Here is a 15,690-nt window from a genome sequence, read left to right as displayed (position 1 = left end):
CCATTTTAGTTTTGAAAAATACAAAAGAAAATGATAAAAATTTCAAAAAATAAAATTCTTCGAGATGTAGTTATATTACTACATCTACTAGTTAGGAAAATTAAAAAACTTAAATTTGGACATGTTTTGCAAAAAGTGTAGGGAAAATGTAAACCGGCTATAACTTTTGCATACAATGTCGAAAAAAACATATAATATATCAAAAAATTCAGCACGAAAATCCGCATCCGATCTTGACAGCCTACGGCCTGTTTGCAATTTTTTAGAATCCTCAAATTACAAAAGTAGAAAAAGATATGCTCGAATTTAAGTTTTTTTAAATTTTGGTTAAATCTGGTCAAACTATGGTCAAACTACTTATTCAAGAAGTATTAATGTTACTACATACTTATTCAAGAATATTAGTGTTACTAAATAATTATTTCATTTTTTTTGAATTTTGGTCAAATCTGGTCAAACTATGGTCAAACTTATTCAAGAAATATTAGTGTTACTAAATAATTACTGTTTTTTAGAATAATAGTTTCAAACTCAAACGGTGAAATGTGTGACCTAATGCTCAAGCTAAACTGCTGAGGGTTAATAGGATTTACAGCTTACATTTGTTCGTGCCGAATCGGTACTAAAGGGGGGGTGGGGGGGGTCTCCACTCTTTAGTACCGGTTGCAGAACCGGCACTAAAGGCCCTTATGAACCGGTATTAAAGCTCCATTTTCTACTAGTGGGAGATGCATTGCGACTTGCTTAAATAGCGACGTCGTGCAAAGCGTTAAACTTCTCTCTCTTAATACGGGCTATCAATGCTCGCTTTGATGAGGATATGAATTAGAACCCTTCTCAAGGCACGTATTGATGCCCCCTACTAACAGTGAGAGAATTGTTTTTTAGTTATGAGATCTCTTTTTTGCATCATTTCATCAAACTACTTAGAAAAAATCATCCAAAAACCTAGTTGAACAATGTGTCGTACACATAAAAGGTAAGGTTTGGTGCAATTTGTGTTGGGGTCGGGCTGTCAGGTCCGACATGGCGGACGCGACCGGTCGCGTCCGCCACGCTCCGTATTCATCCCAGATTTGGGTTGAATATGAGGGGTTCCAGTCAGCCTGGGCATTTGAGACTGGTTTGAGGCGCTCGTTCGAGTCGCCTTTTTTTTACCGATCACTCACCTGGTCGTCCGCCCGGTCGTTTGAGGGGGTTTGAGACACCTGATTATAGATGCCCTTACGTTTTTTAACATGAATCCAACGTCAATGTTTCCGTTTTTACCAGCTCTTGTATTTTTCTGCCAATGCTAGTCAATTCATGGGCAAGCTAAACCTTAACCCAAATTTTAGCCTAGATGCCTTTTTTTGTTGAACAAAATTAAGCGCGACCCCCCCCCCTCCCCCCCCACACACACACTTAAAGCATGCCAACGACCTCATGCATGGCAGGACCCAACTTGAGTTTAAATTCTCGATTTCTTTTCAAAGTTATTTTTGGGGGGAGGGGGGGGGGTTCCTCGTCAATTTACTCGAATGTATTATCTTCTCCCAATAAACAAGGGAAATGGTACAAGCTCTAAATAGAAAGAATAAGACGACACACATCACCTTCGAAAATTAACATTAAGAAATTCTACTCGATGCGCTCGTCTTTTTATCGGAAACCTAAGTCACATATTTCTATCTTTGTTGCTCAAGATGCACAACACAGAGCTAAAATCATCACATCTTGCCCTGTTCATCCAAGCAAGTGGACACTTAGTCTTTCGGAGAAAAGAAGAAAATGGATAGACAAAGGTGCTTTTTTTTGTTCCTTGAGAGAGTTGAGAGAGACATGATCATTTTGTACCCTCTCTGGCCAGCTTTTTCCTTTTAACCAAACCATGACCTCATTTTGAAATACAAAAAGGTATATGTGTGACACTTGAATATTACTCCCCCACTTACTACATACCTAGGGCTGATATGCTAATAGAGCGATAAAGCAACATGGTGACTAAAACCCAAAGCAATCAGCATCCACTCATTTCTATTTCAAGCGCTTAATTTGATATCTCTCGCCTCTACCTCACACCACCGCCACCGTCCAGCGGTCTCCAACCGCAAGGCAGATGACCCTTCCTCCGGTTCCGAAACTTTCTTTTCCTTCTCATTGATCTGATACAAGGTGGGTAGGCTTCATCTTAATTTGTCCACTAGGAGCATGCGTAGTCATGTTTTGGGATGAAGCCATGCCAGTTAAGCTCACTAACAAAATTAGGTGTCGTATTGTGATTGCTTGTCCTCGACGAATCAACGGCTGCTCGAATTTTCGAACAAGTGGGTGGACACCATGATCCTTGTGAGCGAAAACGACAAACCGTGTCCGTCGTGTATCTAGCACCTGCAACACTAGCACTAAATTAGTGCAACCCGTGGTTACAATATGTCACAACCTACATGGCCAGATTGATAATTAATGGGTGCGTGCGCCTTTTTTGCATGGATACAGTAAGGTGTTCCTTTTCTTTATGTTCCTTGACAGAGACATGATCATTTTTTAACCCCATTTGGCCATCTTTTGTTTTTAACCAAACTTCATCTTAATTTTACCAGGGACTGATCTGTCACTAGATAATAGAGCAGGGTGCTGGCTGGAAAAGCCAAAGCAATCAGCATTCACTCCCTTCCATTTTAAGCGCCTGCCAGCGACAGAGTGAGCCGAGCAGAGCAGAGGAGTCAATCTACTCTTCCTCCCACCGCCGCCGCCGCCGCCGCCGCCGCCGCTCGTCGTTTCAAGAGGCCGCCTCCAACCGCAGCGCAGGTGACCCAAAAGCTTCTTTTCAATCGCGTCGATCCGATACAAGGTGGTTAGCTAGGCGCCAGTGTTGATTTGCTCTGCGCCTCTGCCTTGTCCCGATTTCGCCGCCGGCGAACTCCGGTTCGATCTCTCCGTGTTCTTTGCGGCTGATCTGTTCATGTTCCTCGCGGAGACTCGATCTAGGCGTGGCTAGGAACCCTGCACCAATCGGGTCAAAAGGGGCTACTCTGCTGCTGTGCACGGGCGTGACCCTCAACTTCGTAGGAAAAAAAAGTCCTATTTAGCATGGATTTTCGCCGGATGAAACGAACATGCCTGCTGTTCCTCCTCCGAGGTCTGATTCGTGGTTCATCTTTGCAGCAGGATGAGTGAAGAAGACTCGACGAGCCGGCCAGCTCCGAAGCTCAACGAGAGGATCCTTTCGTCGCTGTCGAGGAGGGCAGTGGCCGCGCATCCGTGGCATGATCTCGAGATCGGTGAGGAGGAGGAGGAGCGGTCTTTTCTCCATTACTGAATGCCTTTATAAAAAATAAGCATGCTGAATTGCTGATTGTGTGTTTGGTGCACAGGCCCTGGGGCTCCAGCGGTGTTCAATGTTGTAAGTACCATCCTTTTGCCTTGCCAGCTGAACATCTTCGTCAGTTAAGATATTTGATGTTCTGTTGTCGCAAAGTAATTTAGGAAGTTGGATCTTGGGCAAGTGGTTACGCCCCAACGAAAATCTTTTGGGTTTCATCTCCATAAGAGTGGTTGAGTTTTTATGTTGGCTCGCCAAGCCTATCACAACCCTCCTCCTTTACCCGGGCTTGGGACCGGCTATGTTGGGACCGGCCAATTGAAGAGAAGCTTGTCCAACATCGTCTGAGATGGTTTGGGCATATCCAGCGCAGGCCTCCAGAAGCTCCAGTGCATAGCGGATGGCTAAAGCGTGCGGAGAATGTCAAGAGAGGGCGGGGTAGACCGAATTTGACATGGGAGGAGTCCGTTAAGAGAGACCTGAAGGATTGGGGTATCACCGAAGAGCTAGCTATGGATAGGGGTGCATGGAAGCTTGCTATCCATGTGCCAGAGCCATGAGTTGGTTGCGAGATCTTATGGGTTTCACCTCTAGCCTACCCCAACTTGCTTGGGACTAAAGGCTTTGTTGTTGTTGTTGTTGTTGTTTGGATCTTGGGCAAGTGGTGGTAGGGGACTATTGGCGTCCACACAATGGAATGTCATTGTTGACCTCATTGTTGTCTGTCGTTGCTGAAATATTTCTTAAACTGAAAGTGAAAACCAGAATATGCCAGACAGCCTCTCTTTAGTTTATATAAGGTTGCGCTTGTTAAAATGTGACTTGGGCTATGTCTGAATCAAAATAACTGATGTTCGAACAGTATTGCAATTGTGAGAGCCTGTGGTAGCATTTCTATGTTTTCCTGATCTGTTTCGGTTCAGTAGTGTATAGACATGCCAGTTAAAATATTAAAAATGAAGCAATCAGTATTAAATGGCACATAAATCTACCCAGTACCGACCATACGAAAATAAAAATAGCATGATACATGGAATTCAGCCACCGGTTCTCACTGTTTTATACTTATACTGAATTCAATTAGCCTATCGTCAATGTTGAGGCTAATGATGGTAGTATGATTAGTATTGGATGTGCAGTTGTGCACTATCTGTTGATAACCTGGTATCACTACCTTCAGCATGCCTCTACTTGATTTGTTGATTCTGTAACTATTTAAATCTCCTTTGGCTGGATTGGGTCTATGATTGTGATACAAGTAAAATTTTCACTGTGATTTTAGACCTGTAGTTACCTCCGGAATTTTGTCCCTTGATATTATTACTTTTGTGACTGACGAATTGTAGCACTACTTTCTAGGCTTGAAATCGAAAGAGAAGCGCTTTTAATCTAACCATTTTTCCCAACGTGCAATTTTTCAATAAACATGTTAACTTTATTGACCAGTTGATATATAGTTGTGCAACATTAAGATGCATTTATCATCTAATCTACTGTTTACAAAATTGCTTCTCAGTAACACACAAGTATATTGAGTGGTCTTGGTTGTTCTGTTAATGATGCTAGACTCTTTATGTAAAGTTGGTCCAGCAGTGCTTTGAACTCATGAATTTAACTGTTTACATGTATATGCTACTGCAGGTTGTTGAGATCACAAAGGGAAGCAAAGTGAAATATGAGCTTGACAAGAAAACTGGACTGATTAAGGTCTGTTCTGTTTGTATATAAGATCTATTGATCAACACTTTCTGTTTCATGACAATGAATTGCTTTAATATTTTTTACTGTACTTGTGTAAGGAATGATAAATTGAAAAGCATCCACCAGCATAATGCACCTCTGTTGCTGTGCTTGCTAAATTGATTTAGTAGTGTACTCATGAGTTAACTTATTTTGCTATTTTTCGTCAAAGCATAATGTACTTTTGTTATTATGATATACAACATGACAGGTTGATAGAGTTCTGTACTCATCAGTTGTATATCCTCACAACTATGGTTTCATTCCGAGAACACTTTGTGAAGACAACGATCCAATGGATGTGTTGGTCCTGATGCAGGTTAGTCTCACAATGTTCATGCACTCCAAGCATAATGTATCTCCTTTTTATTTTATAAGGCTGATCTGGTTTGTCTTAAGTTGAGCACTCATAAACTTGACAATATCATGGTCAAAACTTATGGGTTTGACTTGAGACAAATTGTGCAGAGCTTATAAACTGAAACAGAGGGGGTAGTGATCATTGTGTTACTCTTTTATCTCTCACAGGAGCCTGTTATTCCTGGTTCTTTCCTCCGAGCTAGAGCAATTGGCCTTATGCCCATGATTGATCAGGTATTCCTTGTTCATTCTCTGCGCGGTAATGGTAGATGAACGAAAACAGCCTTACCCTATTTTACTGAGGATGGTGGTTGGTTGTCATCAGGGCGAAAAGGATGACAAGATCATAGCAGTCTGCGCCGATGATCCTGAATACCGTCACTACAATGACATCAGTGAGCTGTCTCCTCACCGCCTCCAAGAGATCAAGCGCTTCTTTGAAGACTGTATCCTGCATAATCCAATTTATTTGTTTTCCTTGTTACATGCCGTAGCAGAGTATCTTATATACTACTCCCTTCGTTCCGAATTACTTGTCGCACGTATGGATGTATCTAGATGTATTTTAGTTCTAGATACATCCATTTCAGCGACGAGTAATTTGGAACGGAGGGAGTACTGTATATAATTTAGAGGTACATTTATTCGCATCCTTAGCCGTAACTTCTAGACAAGAAGAATGAGAACAAGGAGGTGGCTGTCGATGCGTTCTTACCTGCGACCACTGCCCGCGAGGCCATTCAGTATTCGATGTAAGTACAGTTTCGTGTTGATCTCTAGCAAGATGTATTTTTCCCTTCGCTGCATAAGTGATGACGGTGAAGGTGTATTTGGTTTTACAATGACGCTTCTTTTCTTTTTTCATTGCAGGGACCTGTATGCGCAGTATATTCTGCAGAGCTTAAGGCAGTAGAATGTCGGCATTGTTGTATCGCGGGAATCTTCTATTAATAACGAGTGGGGAAGAGCTGAGACTTTGTGTGTTATAAATAAATGCGCAACAATGTGTACTCGCACTATTTATGAAGATTAAGTGATGCTTTATGATTGGGAATTTTTTGTTGTGCCCAATTCATATATCCATTTTGAATCCTGGTTTGGTTGCTGATCGCCGCCAAACATATCGATCCATGGCGTCGTCCAAAACTGCAGAGCGCCCCCCTCCAGCCATAGTTGCACTCGCCTCCGGCGACGTGACTCCACAGTGGTCTTCTCTCCCCACAGATTTGGTCTGCCTCATCAGCTGGCGGGTGCTGGCCGAAGACCTGCTAGACTACGTCTGCTTCCGGGCCGTGTGCGCGCACTGGCGGTCCAGCACCGTCTGTCCACACGGACGAGGCATTGCCGATCCACGCTTTCACCCGCGACGGTGGATGACTTTGCCCGAGGGTCATGGCATTCACCCTCGCATCGACAATGGACGTTTTCTGAATCTCGCAACTGGAGTTTTCGCTTGTGTCTCGCTGCCTCTCTTGATGGACTGTCGTGTCCTTGATTCGGTCAACGGCCTCCTTGTCCTCTACAAAGCCAACACCATGACCTTGCTCCTTCACCCCTTCACCGGCGACATTGTGAAGCTCCTTCCGCTCATGAAACCCCACTGGAACCTAGGTGTAGAGGAACGGTGTGATTCGGTGTTGCTCAAGTTCGCCGCATCCTTGAGCGTGAGCGCGGATGGAGTCGTCACGGTCATGATCGTGCATCAATATATACGCCGCGTATTTTTCGCTACCGCCAGGGACCAACACTGGAGGGTCTCGAACTGGAGCCTCTCACCCTTGCCCATACCCATATCATTCCAAGGAAAGTTTTATATACTGGAGCCTCATACTACAGGTAGCAGCGGATGTCCGATACTACAACTTGACCCGCCCAGTTATGAGTATGGGGCAGTGTCGCCTTCTTTGTTACCACCAAAGTTGATTGCCACGTGTTCGACAAGCAAATTTCGTTCCTTCACCATAGCGGAATGTGGCTCAGATATCCTAGTGGCCGGTTTTGACCATATGCCGCTAGTTGCTACAAACAAGCTAGTGGTTTATCGGGTATCCGATCTTGCCGTGGGCAAAATTGCCCCAGTAACAAGCATCGGAGGCAATACTCCGTTCCTTGATATCAATCCGAGCATGAACATCAAAGATGCGATATTCTCATCACAAGGAGTATGACTAGCAGTTATGGAGCGATGCCTGCACTTAAGAGCGATACTATTGTACGTTCTTGCAACGGTTATCCTTTCCAGTACATCTCGGTAGCGCAAAATGGTCTCAAATAATGGTTGGATTTGATGGTCCGCGTTGCTGCAATTGTGGCCTCATTTACCACATACACGATTGCTGCCATTGTACTCACACGAGGGTCGAAGTGTAATTGTTTCTCAGTAGAGACTTAATTTTGTGCTATGTACGGTGAACTTGTTTGTTTAATTCCGGGCTACATATAAGTAGTTACTACCTCCGTCCGGGTTTATTGGTCCCTATTGTATTTCGTGCCAAATTTTGACCATAGATTAAACTAACAAAATGTTCATGCATGTCACCAAATATTATATTTTTGAAAACTATATTCAAATACGAATCCAATGAGATAATTTTCTTGACATACATTATCATTTTGTTAGTTAAATCTTTAGTCAAAGTTTGACACAAACTGCAAAGGGGATCTATAAATCAGGACGGAGGTAGTAGCTTTTCGTAATATGGTACTGCACGGCAAAAAAAAGAGGTGATATCAGTACATATACTAAGGGCCTGTTTGGTTCCAATAAGTCACCTGACTTATAAGTCAGGTGACTTAAAACCAGTGACTTATAAGTCACGTCTGTTTGGTTGTCACCTGACTTATAAGTCACCTGATACACCTCCCCACACCAATCCACATCATGCATGTGATGGGACCTACGCAAAGGGGTGACTTATAAGTTTTAAGGGCTTGTTTGGTTCCAATAAGTCAGGTGACTTAAAACCAGTGACTTATAAGTCACGCCTGTTTGGTTGTCACCTGACTTATAGGTCACCTGACACACCTTTTCACACCAATCAACATCATGCATATGGTGGGACCCACGCAAAAGAGGGTGACTTATAAGTTTTAAGGGCCTATTTGGTTCCAAATAAGTCACCAACTTATAAGTCGAAAAGTGAAAAAAGTGACTTATTTTGCCAAACAGACCCGACTTATAAGTCACCCTAACTTATAAGTCATAAGTTGCTCCACCCCAACTTAAAACTTATAAGTCACCCCTTTTGCGTTGGTTTCACCACCTGCATGATGTTGATTGGTGTGGAAAGGTGTGTCAGGTGACTTATAAGTCAGGTGACAACCAAACAGGCGTGACTTATAAGTCACTGGTTTTAAGTCACCTGACTTATAAGTCGGGTGACTTATTAGAACCAAACAGGCCCTAAGTTGGGGTGGAGCAACTTATGACTTATAAGTTGGAGTCACTTATAAGTCAGGTCTGTTTGGCAAAATAAGTCATTTTTTTCACTTTTCGACTTATAAGTTGGTGACTTATTTGGAACCAAACATGCCCTAAGCTCCCTTAAAATGCAGCTCTGGGGTGAATCGAGGCGTTGAAGGGTGCGTGGGACCACCTTGTCAGCCTATATTGACTCATTATGAACCGCCTTGAACCAGCCAAGGTATATTGGGCCGCTACACTTTGGGAACACGCGTCCCATTGAGCTCACCTATGGGCGGGGTGCGAAGGGAAAAACTGGTGGCGTTCTTGTGCAATTTTTCTTTGTGGAGAGGAGCTACGGGGGCGGTCGGCGGCGCGAGGTAGCCTGAGCGCCTCGCGGCTAGGCATTCATGGGTCTGGACCTCTCCGATGGGACAGGTGCTTTTGCTGCCTCCTTCTATTGATGCTTTCCCGTCTTCTGGTATTCATCCCTCTTCCTCCCTTTTGATTTGATTTAGCCAGCACGAGACGGTGGCGCCGCAACCTCATAGGCATCGGCTGCGTGCTACGCGGAAGCAGGTACAACGCTGCTCCTCACGCCGTTGGAAACTCTTCGCCAGCAAGCTGACCCTCAGCCCTCATGGGACATCCACGACGCGCTGCTCCTCACCATGAGGCTGCTACTCACAACGCCGCAGGAGGCCGCCAAGAACGCATCCTCGCCGTCGTTGCTTGGCATAGGGGAGACCGCCAAGAGCCTCGCCCTCGCTGCGGTCGCTTGGCGTACGGGAGGCCGCCACGAGACGTAGAGGGTGTTTGTTTTCAGGAACTTATTGGTTTAAGGACTTAAAAAAGTCCCTATAAGTTCCATCTAAACCAAACAGGAGAAACTTATAGGAACTTAAAATGGACATTTGGAACTTATGAAATAAGACTCTCAAGGAGAGTCTTATAGAGACTTATAGTTGTAATATGGTCTTATAAGGACTTATAAGTTTCAGGAACCAAATAAGTAGGAATTTTTTAGGGACTTGAGACTTATAAGCTGGGACTAAAAAAAGTCCTAGGACTTATGAACCAAACAGGGCCGTACACTCGCCGGCACCTCTGGGCTCACAGGAGGCCGCCAAGAGCATCACCGTCACCGCAGTCGATTGGGGCGCAGGAAGCCGCCACGAGCCTCACTCTCGCCGCCACCGGACAAGGGCTCCTCCGAGGCATTCGCGGCGCCGTCGATGATCCTTGCCGAGCACGCGAACCAACCTATGGCAGAGATGGGTGACGTGGAGGTGGTCGACGCGGAGGGAACGCAGCGGCGGTGCTGGTGGCAGCATGGCCTAGAGCGAGAGGGCAGCTGTGGGAAGCGACATGGCACAATGGTACTCCTAGCGTCCATTATTGCCTGGCCTAGCGCATGTCGACGAAAAGCTGAGAAATGAGATATATATGTTGTTTATTGCGGTAAGCACCGAGCCTCCCAAGCTCGCTGACCAATGTGTAGGATGCCGACCTTCTCGTGCGGCACAGGAGGTGTTCGACGGAATGGCTAGCATCAGCAAAACCACCATCCCTCTGTTGTGCCAGTACCATGGTTTGATGTTCACGCGTTGGTGGTGGTTCAGGCAATATATTCTGTGTATGGCTGCACCAATGAGAATTGTCATTAGGCCTGGCCCAAGTAATAGTAATAGCTATAGCTGGACCGTCTTATGCATCTGAACGCACGCATCAAGAAGATCCAGGCATCAGGCACCGAACCAAGCACTGCATTTTAGTTGTTCTTCCAAATAAAGGGCCTTGGAATCTAGATGTACTTAAAATGAAGGCCTTCGATTATAACTATTCTTCAAAGAAATGGCCTGTGTAGCTGGGTTTTTTAGGTTTCAGATTAGTGTTTCATTGGGTCATGGCTATTCATAATTTCTTTGTTATATGCGATAAGTGATGCTTTTTCCAAGCTATTCCTATGAAATTCCAGTGTAGATGTTGAGAACCCTTGGTGTGCTAACTGCTTTTTTTTTGAGGAAACAACAAGTGTTCTGCCGATGCATTATAGAAGAGGGGAAATAGTTTTACAGATTATGAGTATAAATTTTCCCTCTACGTCAATCCATGCCTAAACAGAGCATCTATGATGGTATTACAGAGAGTTTGTCCACATTGCAGCGACGCCTAAACAGAGCATCTATGATGGCATTTCTGGGAACATGTGCTTAATTTAGCGTTCAGATTTGGCTGCCAAAGCAGGCTCTTTGATTACCAAACCTTTTTTTTCCTTTTTGATTTTGTTTCGTGGCTTTGTTGATTGTACAACCTTACTCCTAAAGCTTGTTCATGTTATGAAGGTAGCTTCAGGAGTCCATGCCATTGCAAAAGTAACATGGCATGCAAGAGTTCAGTGGATAGTCGATAGATTCAGTTAGACTTGAAATTAATCCACATATATAGTTGGCTGTAAATCTCCATGTTGTTGCAGATACAACCCGCCATCCCTGTGTACAACACAACTTTGCGATTCTATGAAAAGATAGGTTTGTGATTCCATGGAAAGATTGGAGCGCCCAATAATGTCTTATTACTGTTTTGGTTCGGTACAAACTTTTAAATTATGAAAAACTGTTGCAGATAAGGTCTCACCTGGATGTTAACTTGCCTTTTCCCTGAATATTGATCATGTACATGCATGCAATTTATCTGCATTCCTAGATTATTTATTCGGGTTTTAACCAGAGGTAAAATAACTTTGCCGAGCTTTCTTAATTGTTGATAAATGTGGTATAGGTTCTGGAACTACTTGTTCATGAGTTTCCATGTCTGTTTCACACAATTCCAAAATGAAACTGAAAGCATACGCCATAACTTTTTTTTATGTCCATCTCCTTTCATTTATTCCCCATGGTCCTCAAAATCTTTCTCATTTCTATTTTTTCCATACAAACCATAGGACCCCGTTCTTTGTTGGAAGGAAATTAAGGAGAGATGCAACTCACTATCTCCAGCAAGGAATTCAGGAAATATTAGACTACACCATTCATGTCCAACAAAATTATGTCCAGTTTTGAGTATAGAGAAGTGTAACAGAAACCATGCCTTTTTGTAGATGTAATGGAGAATAATTTAGCTCATGCTTACCTAATCCGGCCTGTTAGTCCGCTCCTTTTGATCATTAGTTATCAACGCTTGAAATTTGCGGCATGATTCTCAGTGTAACCAGTCTTCTTGTCCTAAAGAGGAGCTCAAGGGAGAAGAGTGAACAAGGAGGAACTAGAAGAGAGTAGTAACAAACCCCAATTATCATCATGAATCAGGTGTGAGCTTCAGGTAACTCATGTTTCCTAACCAATCTGTTTTCATAGTTACCACTAACAAAAACAGTAAAGTGTTGCTGATGTTATTATAATCCTGGAACTGCATAGTGCTAATTATTACTTGACCAGTTTACTATGCAATGGAGGTAATGCTATTTTCTTTAGCAGGTTTTTGGTTGTTACCATGGTTGTCTGAATCTTAATCAACGTAGTCCTGTCCAAAAGGTGTTGTTTCTATGAAGAGTGGCGACAAATGGATTGCGCTTCTTTTTAGATAAAAGGGGTATAACCAGTAAGAGAAAATATCGCAGTTATAGTTATAGGTGACTCATGGTACGATTTATATGTTTATTTTTGCCATTTTCCTAAGAAGAGAATATCCACTTAGATGTTAGTATGTTAGGATACATCTCTGCACGTATTTGTTGTCTGTTGAGGAATGACCGAGGAGTTTATCGTGTTGGCAATGATCCAGAGGAAACAAAGGTTGCTTGAAAAAAATGGGTGGGCTGTGCTCTCCATCCATCTAGAATTTTTTAAGAAGGAATAGCCGAATCTAAATGGTATCATGTGCTATAGTGTTGTTATAGCCAAATAAAGGTTCGTTTGAGAAATTTTGAATATATTCAGGCCGCGCGGCAAAGCGCGCGTACACTTCTAGTATAGTACTATGCATGGTTCTCGTTCGAATTCAGCACTAGATCAGCCTTCACAACGGCTGATTAGCTACATTACATAATGATGAAGTATGGGTTCTTATTGAAAACATATACTAGCATTTATTTCAGATTTTTCCTCTCTCCACCCTGGCATAGCTTCTGTCTTGTGCAATATTTTTTCCTGTGTATGTTTGTTTTGGCTATGTGCATCCTAATTATGCAGAGGCCGAGTACATGCTCATCATGGTTGTATCCCCTTGATGCTACATTATGAGTGAATAAAAACGCCCTTTATCGAACAAATTTGTTTTTTGCCGATCTCCTCATTTTCAATCATCTCAATAAGATCAATCATCACCGCACTGTATCAGATCAAATCATAGATTACCCGCAAAAAAAAATCATATGTTGAATTGTTTAAAAAAACACTGGTGCATTGGGGAGCCATCGCCTACATTACACCTACGCAAGTTATGAAAAATACAGAGTAGTTTTATGTGCAGATATTTTATTTGTGAGAATAAATTATACTACTACTATTATTTTTCAGTGTTGATAATAATTTACTCTTCAAAACAATGAGAATAAATTATATGCAAAGATTTTTTTAGGGGGTTGAGGCAAATTGTTTGCACTTTTTTTTTTGAGAAACCAATCGTTTGCACAGTTGCGATCTAGCTAACGGAGGCCAACTAGCATATAGGGCCGGGCTGCACTAAAAAAAAGACACATCTCTGACATTTTGGGCCGAACAATTTTTTTTCTGTCATACTTATGACACTTCTATGACGATAATTGTGACAAAATCCGGTATCATCATAGATGTGGTGGGCTCCTACTTCTATGATAAAAAATCATGACAGAAAATGGGCGGGCCGGAGACGCAGCTGCATGACATTCTTTGGGCCGTCCATGACGGAAAAAACCATGGTAGAAGCGAGGGCGAGGAAAATATCGGGGTGTTCCCGGTTACGGTGGATGGTCGGGGCCGAGCGATGCACGGAGGTTTGCGCGTTTCTCTCGCACACGCACGCGCATGGGTGCGAGACGTTGGGCTCTAACTGAACCCGAGCGAGGCGTTCGCCTACTGAAGGCTACGCGTTACTGAACCCGAGCGGTCGATCGATGGCTATTAACTGAACCCGATCGAGCGATTCCTTCACTACTGCTGCTAACTGAAGCGATCGATGCTGCCTCTGGATGAACAGTGAGCGTTGCTGGGGGGTTTGGATAAACAGTTCCCGGTGGGGGTGGATGAACATGACCCTGTGGTGTTGCCTCTGGATGAACAGGACCCCGATCGATCGAGCCGGTTGGGGCTGGATGAACAGGACCCTGTGGAGGGCTGGATGAACAGTAGACGATGGAGTGGTGGATGAACAGTAGCCCGTGGAGGGGTGGTTGAACAGGAGCCCGTGGAGAGGGCTGGTTGAACAGTAGCCGGTGGAGTAGCGCGCGGTGGAGGCTGGATGAACATGAGCTCGTGGATGAACAGTCGTAGGTGGAGGCTGGAGGAGGTTGACGGTGGATGAACAGTAGCCCATGGAGGCTGGAGGAGGTTGACGGTAGAGATGAACAGTATCCCGTGGAGTCCCGTTTTGCGGTACGCCACACCCCTCCCAATGAACAGGACCCCTGTTTCGACTGTAGCGCTCCAACACAAGTCTGTTTCCTTCGTTTTGTAGTACGCCACACCCCTCCTGATCAACAGGACCCCGTTTCGACCGTAGGAGGTCCAACACAAGTCCGCTTCCTCCGTTTTGCGGTATGCCAGACCCCTCCCGATGAACAAGATCCCGTGGCCGGTCGAACATAAGGCTGTTTCCTCCGTTCTGCGGTACACCAGGCCTCGTTTCCATCGGCTGTTCCGTCCAAGCCGGTTGGCTCCCACGTGTTCCGTTGCCTCCCCATGAAAACGGCGACGATGCTGTTTCTCCGTTCGGACCCAGCCATGTACACGAGTCCTGGCTGTAAGTATGCGCGAGTAGGCATTCGAGACCCCGCCCATATGTACGTACGTGGCCGTATTTTCTTTCTTGCACATTGGCCACTGTATGTATGTGTACAGGCTACGTGCGCGCCTCTACTACGACACGTGCGCGCCTCTACATCGATCAGTATGTACGTACACGTTCGCGACCAGAATGACAACGCTACATACGCTTTGACCAGGTGGGTCCCGATAGTCTGGCACTTCCTTGCGTGCGAAGATGTAGCTGGTGGGTCCCAGTAGTCAGGGGGATGAATCGTTTTTTTTGCCCGGACGCATTTCCTTGCGTGCGAAGATGTAGCTGGTGGGTCCCAGCAGTCAGGGGGGAAACGTTTTTTCACGAAATACGGTGGCCCGTCCGGTGGGTCCCCGCTGTCATGTGGAGGAATAGTTATTTTGCGTGTAATAAGAAGGCACTGCCTTGCGGCCGCCGTTGACCCAGCTGTCAGCCTCTCCATGTACAGTACTCTTCCGATGGAAGTCGTTCCTTGACCACGTTGACCATGCTGCGCCGAGAGCTCCAGGGCGGTGGACGACGGCGAGGCCTAGGAAGGGGACGACGCGGAGCTGGGGAAGACGCGACAGTGGAAGCCCGCGCGGTGAGGAGTACGAGGGTTCACTGGTTCGGCTGCGGTGTGAGGATACCGTTGCCGCAGGGCCTGGCTAGCGGTGTGAATAGTAGGGGGCGGTGAGGCCTCCGTGGCAGCACAGCCGGCCACGAGAGGCAGGAGCATGCAGCACGACACGCGCTGCTTTGGGCGGCTAGAGCACGAAGACCAGAGGTTGAAGAAGCACTACGACCGTTGGATGGACATCGTACGATTACTGGAGCTAGAATCGTTCATATTGACTAAGTTGACAAAGCCCTCCGTCCCCGTCAACTTAGTAGACCCACAAGTCAGCCTCCCACCAAGGTGGGTCCCAGC

General features: G+C 44.9%; 1 protein-coding gene across 2 annotated transcripts; it reads left to right on the top strand.

Moving 5' to 3' along the window:
- Positions 1–2,649: 2,649 nt before the first annotated feature.
- Positions 2,650–6,487, top strand: LOC119274697 (soluble inorganic pyrophosphatase). 2 transcript variants are annotated; one of them, XM_037555420.1, is made up of 9 exons: positions 2,650–2,790; positions 3,148–3,263; positions 3,357–3,385; positions 4,946–5,011; positions 5,256–5,363; positions 5,573–5,638; positions 5,730–5,850; positions 6,075–6,156; positions 6,275–6,479. In XM_037555420.1, the coding sequence occupies exons 2-9, from the start codon at positions 3,152–3,154 to the stop codon at positions 6,315–6,317; spliced, it is 627 nt and encodes a 208-aa protein (XP_037411317.1). In that variant the 5' UTR covers positions 2,650–2,790; positions 3,148–3,151; the 3' UTR covers positions 6,318–6,479. The 2 variants fall into 2 exon arrangements, with proteins under 2 accessions (XP_037411317.1, XP_037411318.1); XM_037555421.1 differs by having other exon boundaries at positions 2,686–2,790; positions 3,151–3,263; positions 6,275–6,487.
- The last annotated feature ends 9,203 nt before the right edge of the window (positions 6,488–15,690 follow it).

The sequence above is a fragment of the Triticum dicoccoides genome, chromosome 3B (genome assembly GCF_002162155.2).
Source record: "Triticum dicoccoides isolate Atlit2015 ecotype Zavitan chromosome 3B, WEW_v2.0, whole genome shotgun sequence".
NCBI classification, from domain to species: domain Eukaryota; kingdom Viridiplantae; phylum Streptophyta; class Magnoliopsida; order Poales; family Poaceae; genus Triticum; species Triticum dicoccoides.
Note: the sequence above shows the minus strand (reverse complement) of the source record. Positions and strands in the feature narration are given on the sequence as shown.

Coding starts and splice junctions, on each gene's coding strand:
- LOC119274697 (XM_037555421.1), top strand. CDS start 3,152: ATGAGTGAAGAAGACTCGACGAGCCGGCCAGCTCCGAAGCTCAACGAG. Junction 5,364..5,572: donor ATGTGTTGGTCCTGATGCAG/GTTAGTCTCACA, acceptor TATCTCTCACAG/GAGCCTGTTATTCCTGGTTC. Junction 5,851..6,074: donor CAAGCGCTTCTTTGAAGACT/GTATCCTGCATA, acceptor CGTAACTTCTAG/ACAAGAAGAATGAGAACAAG.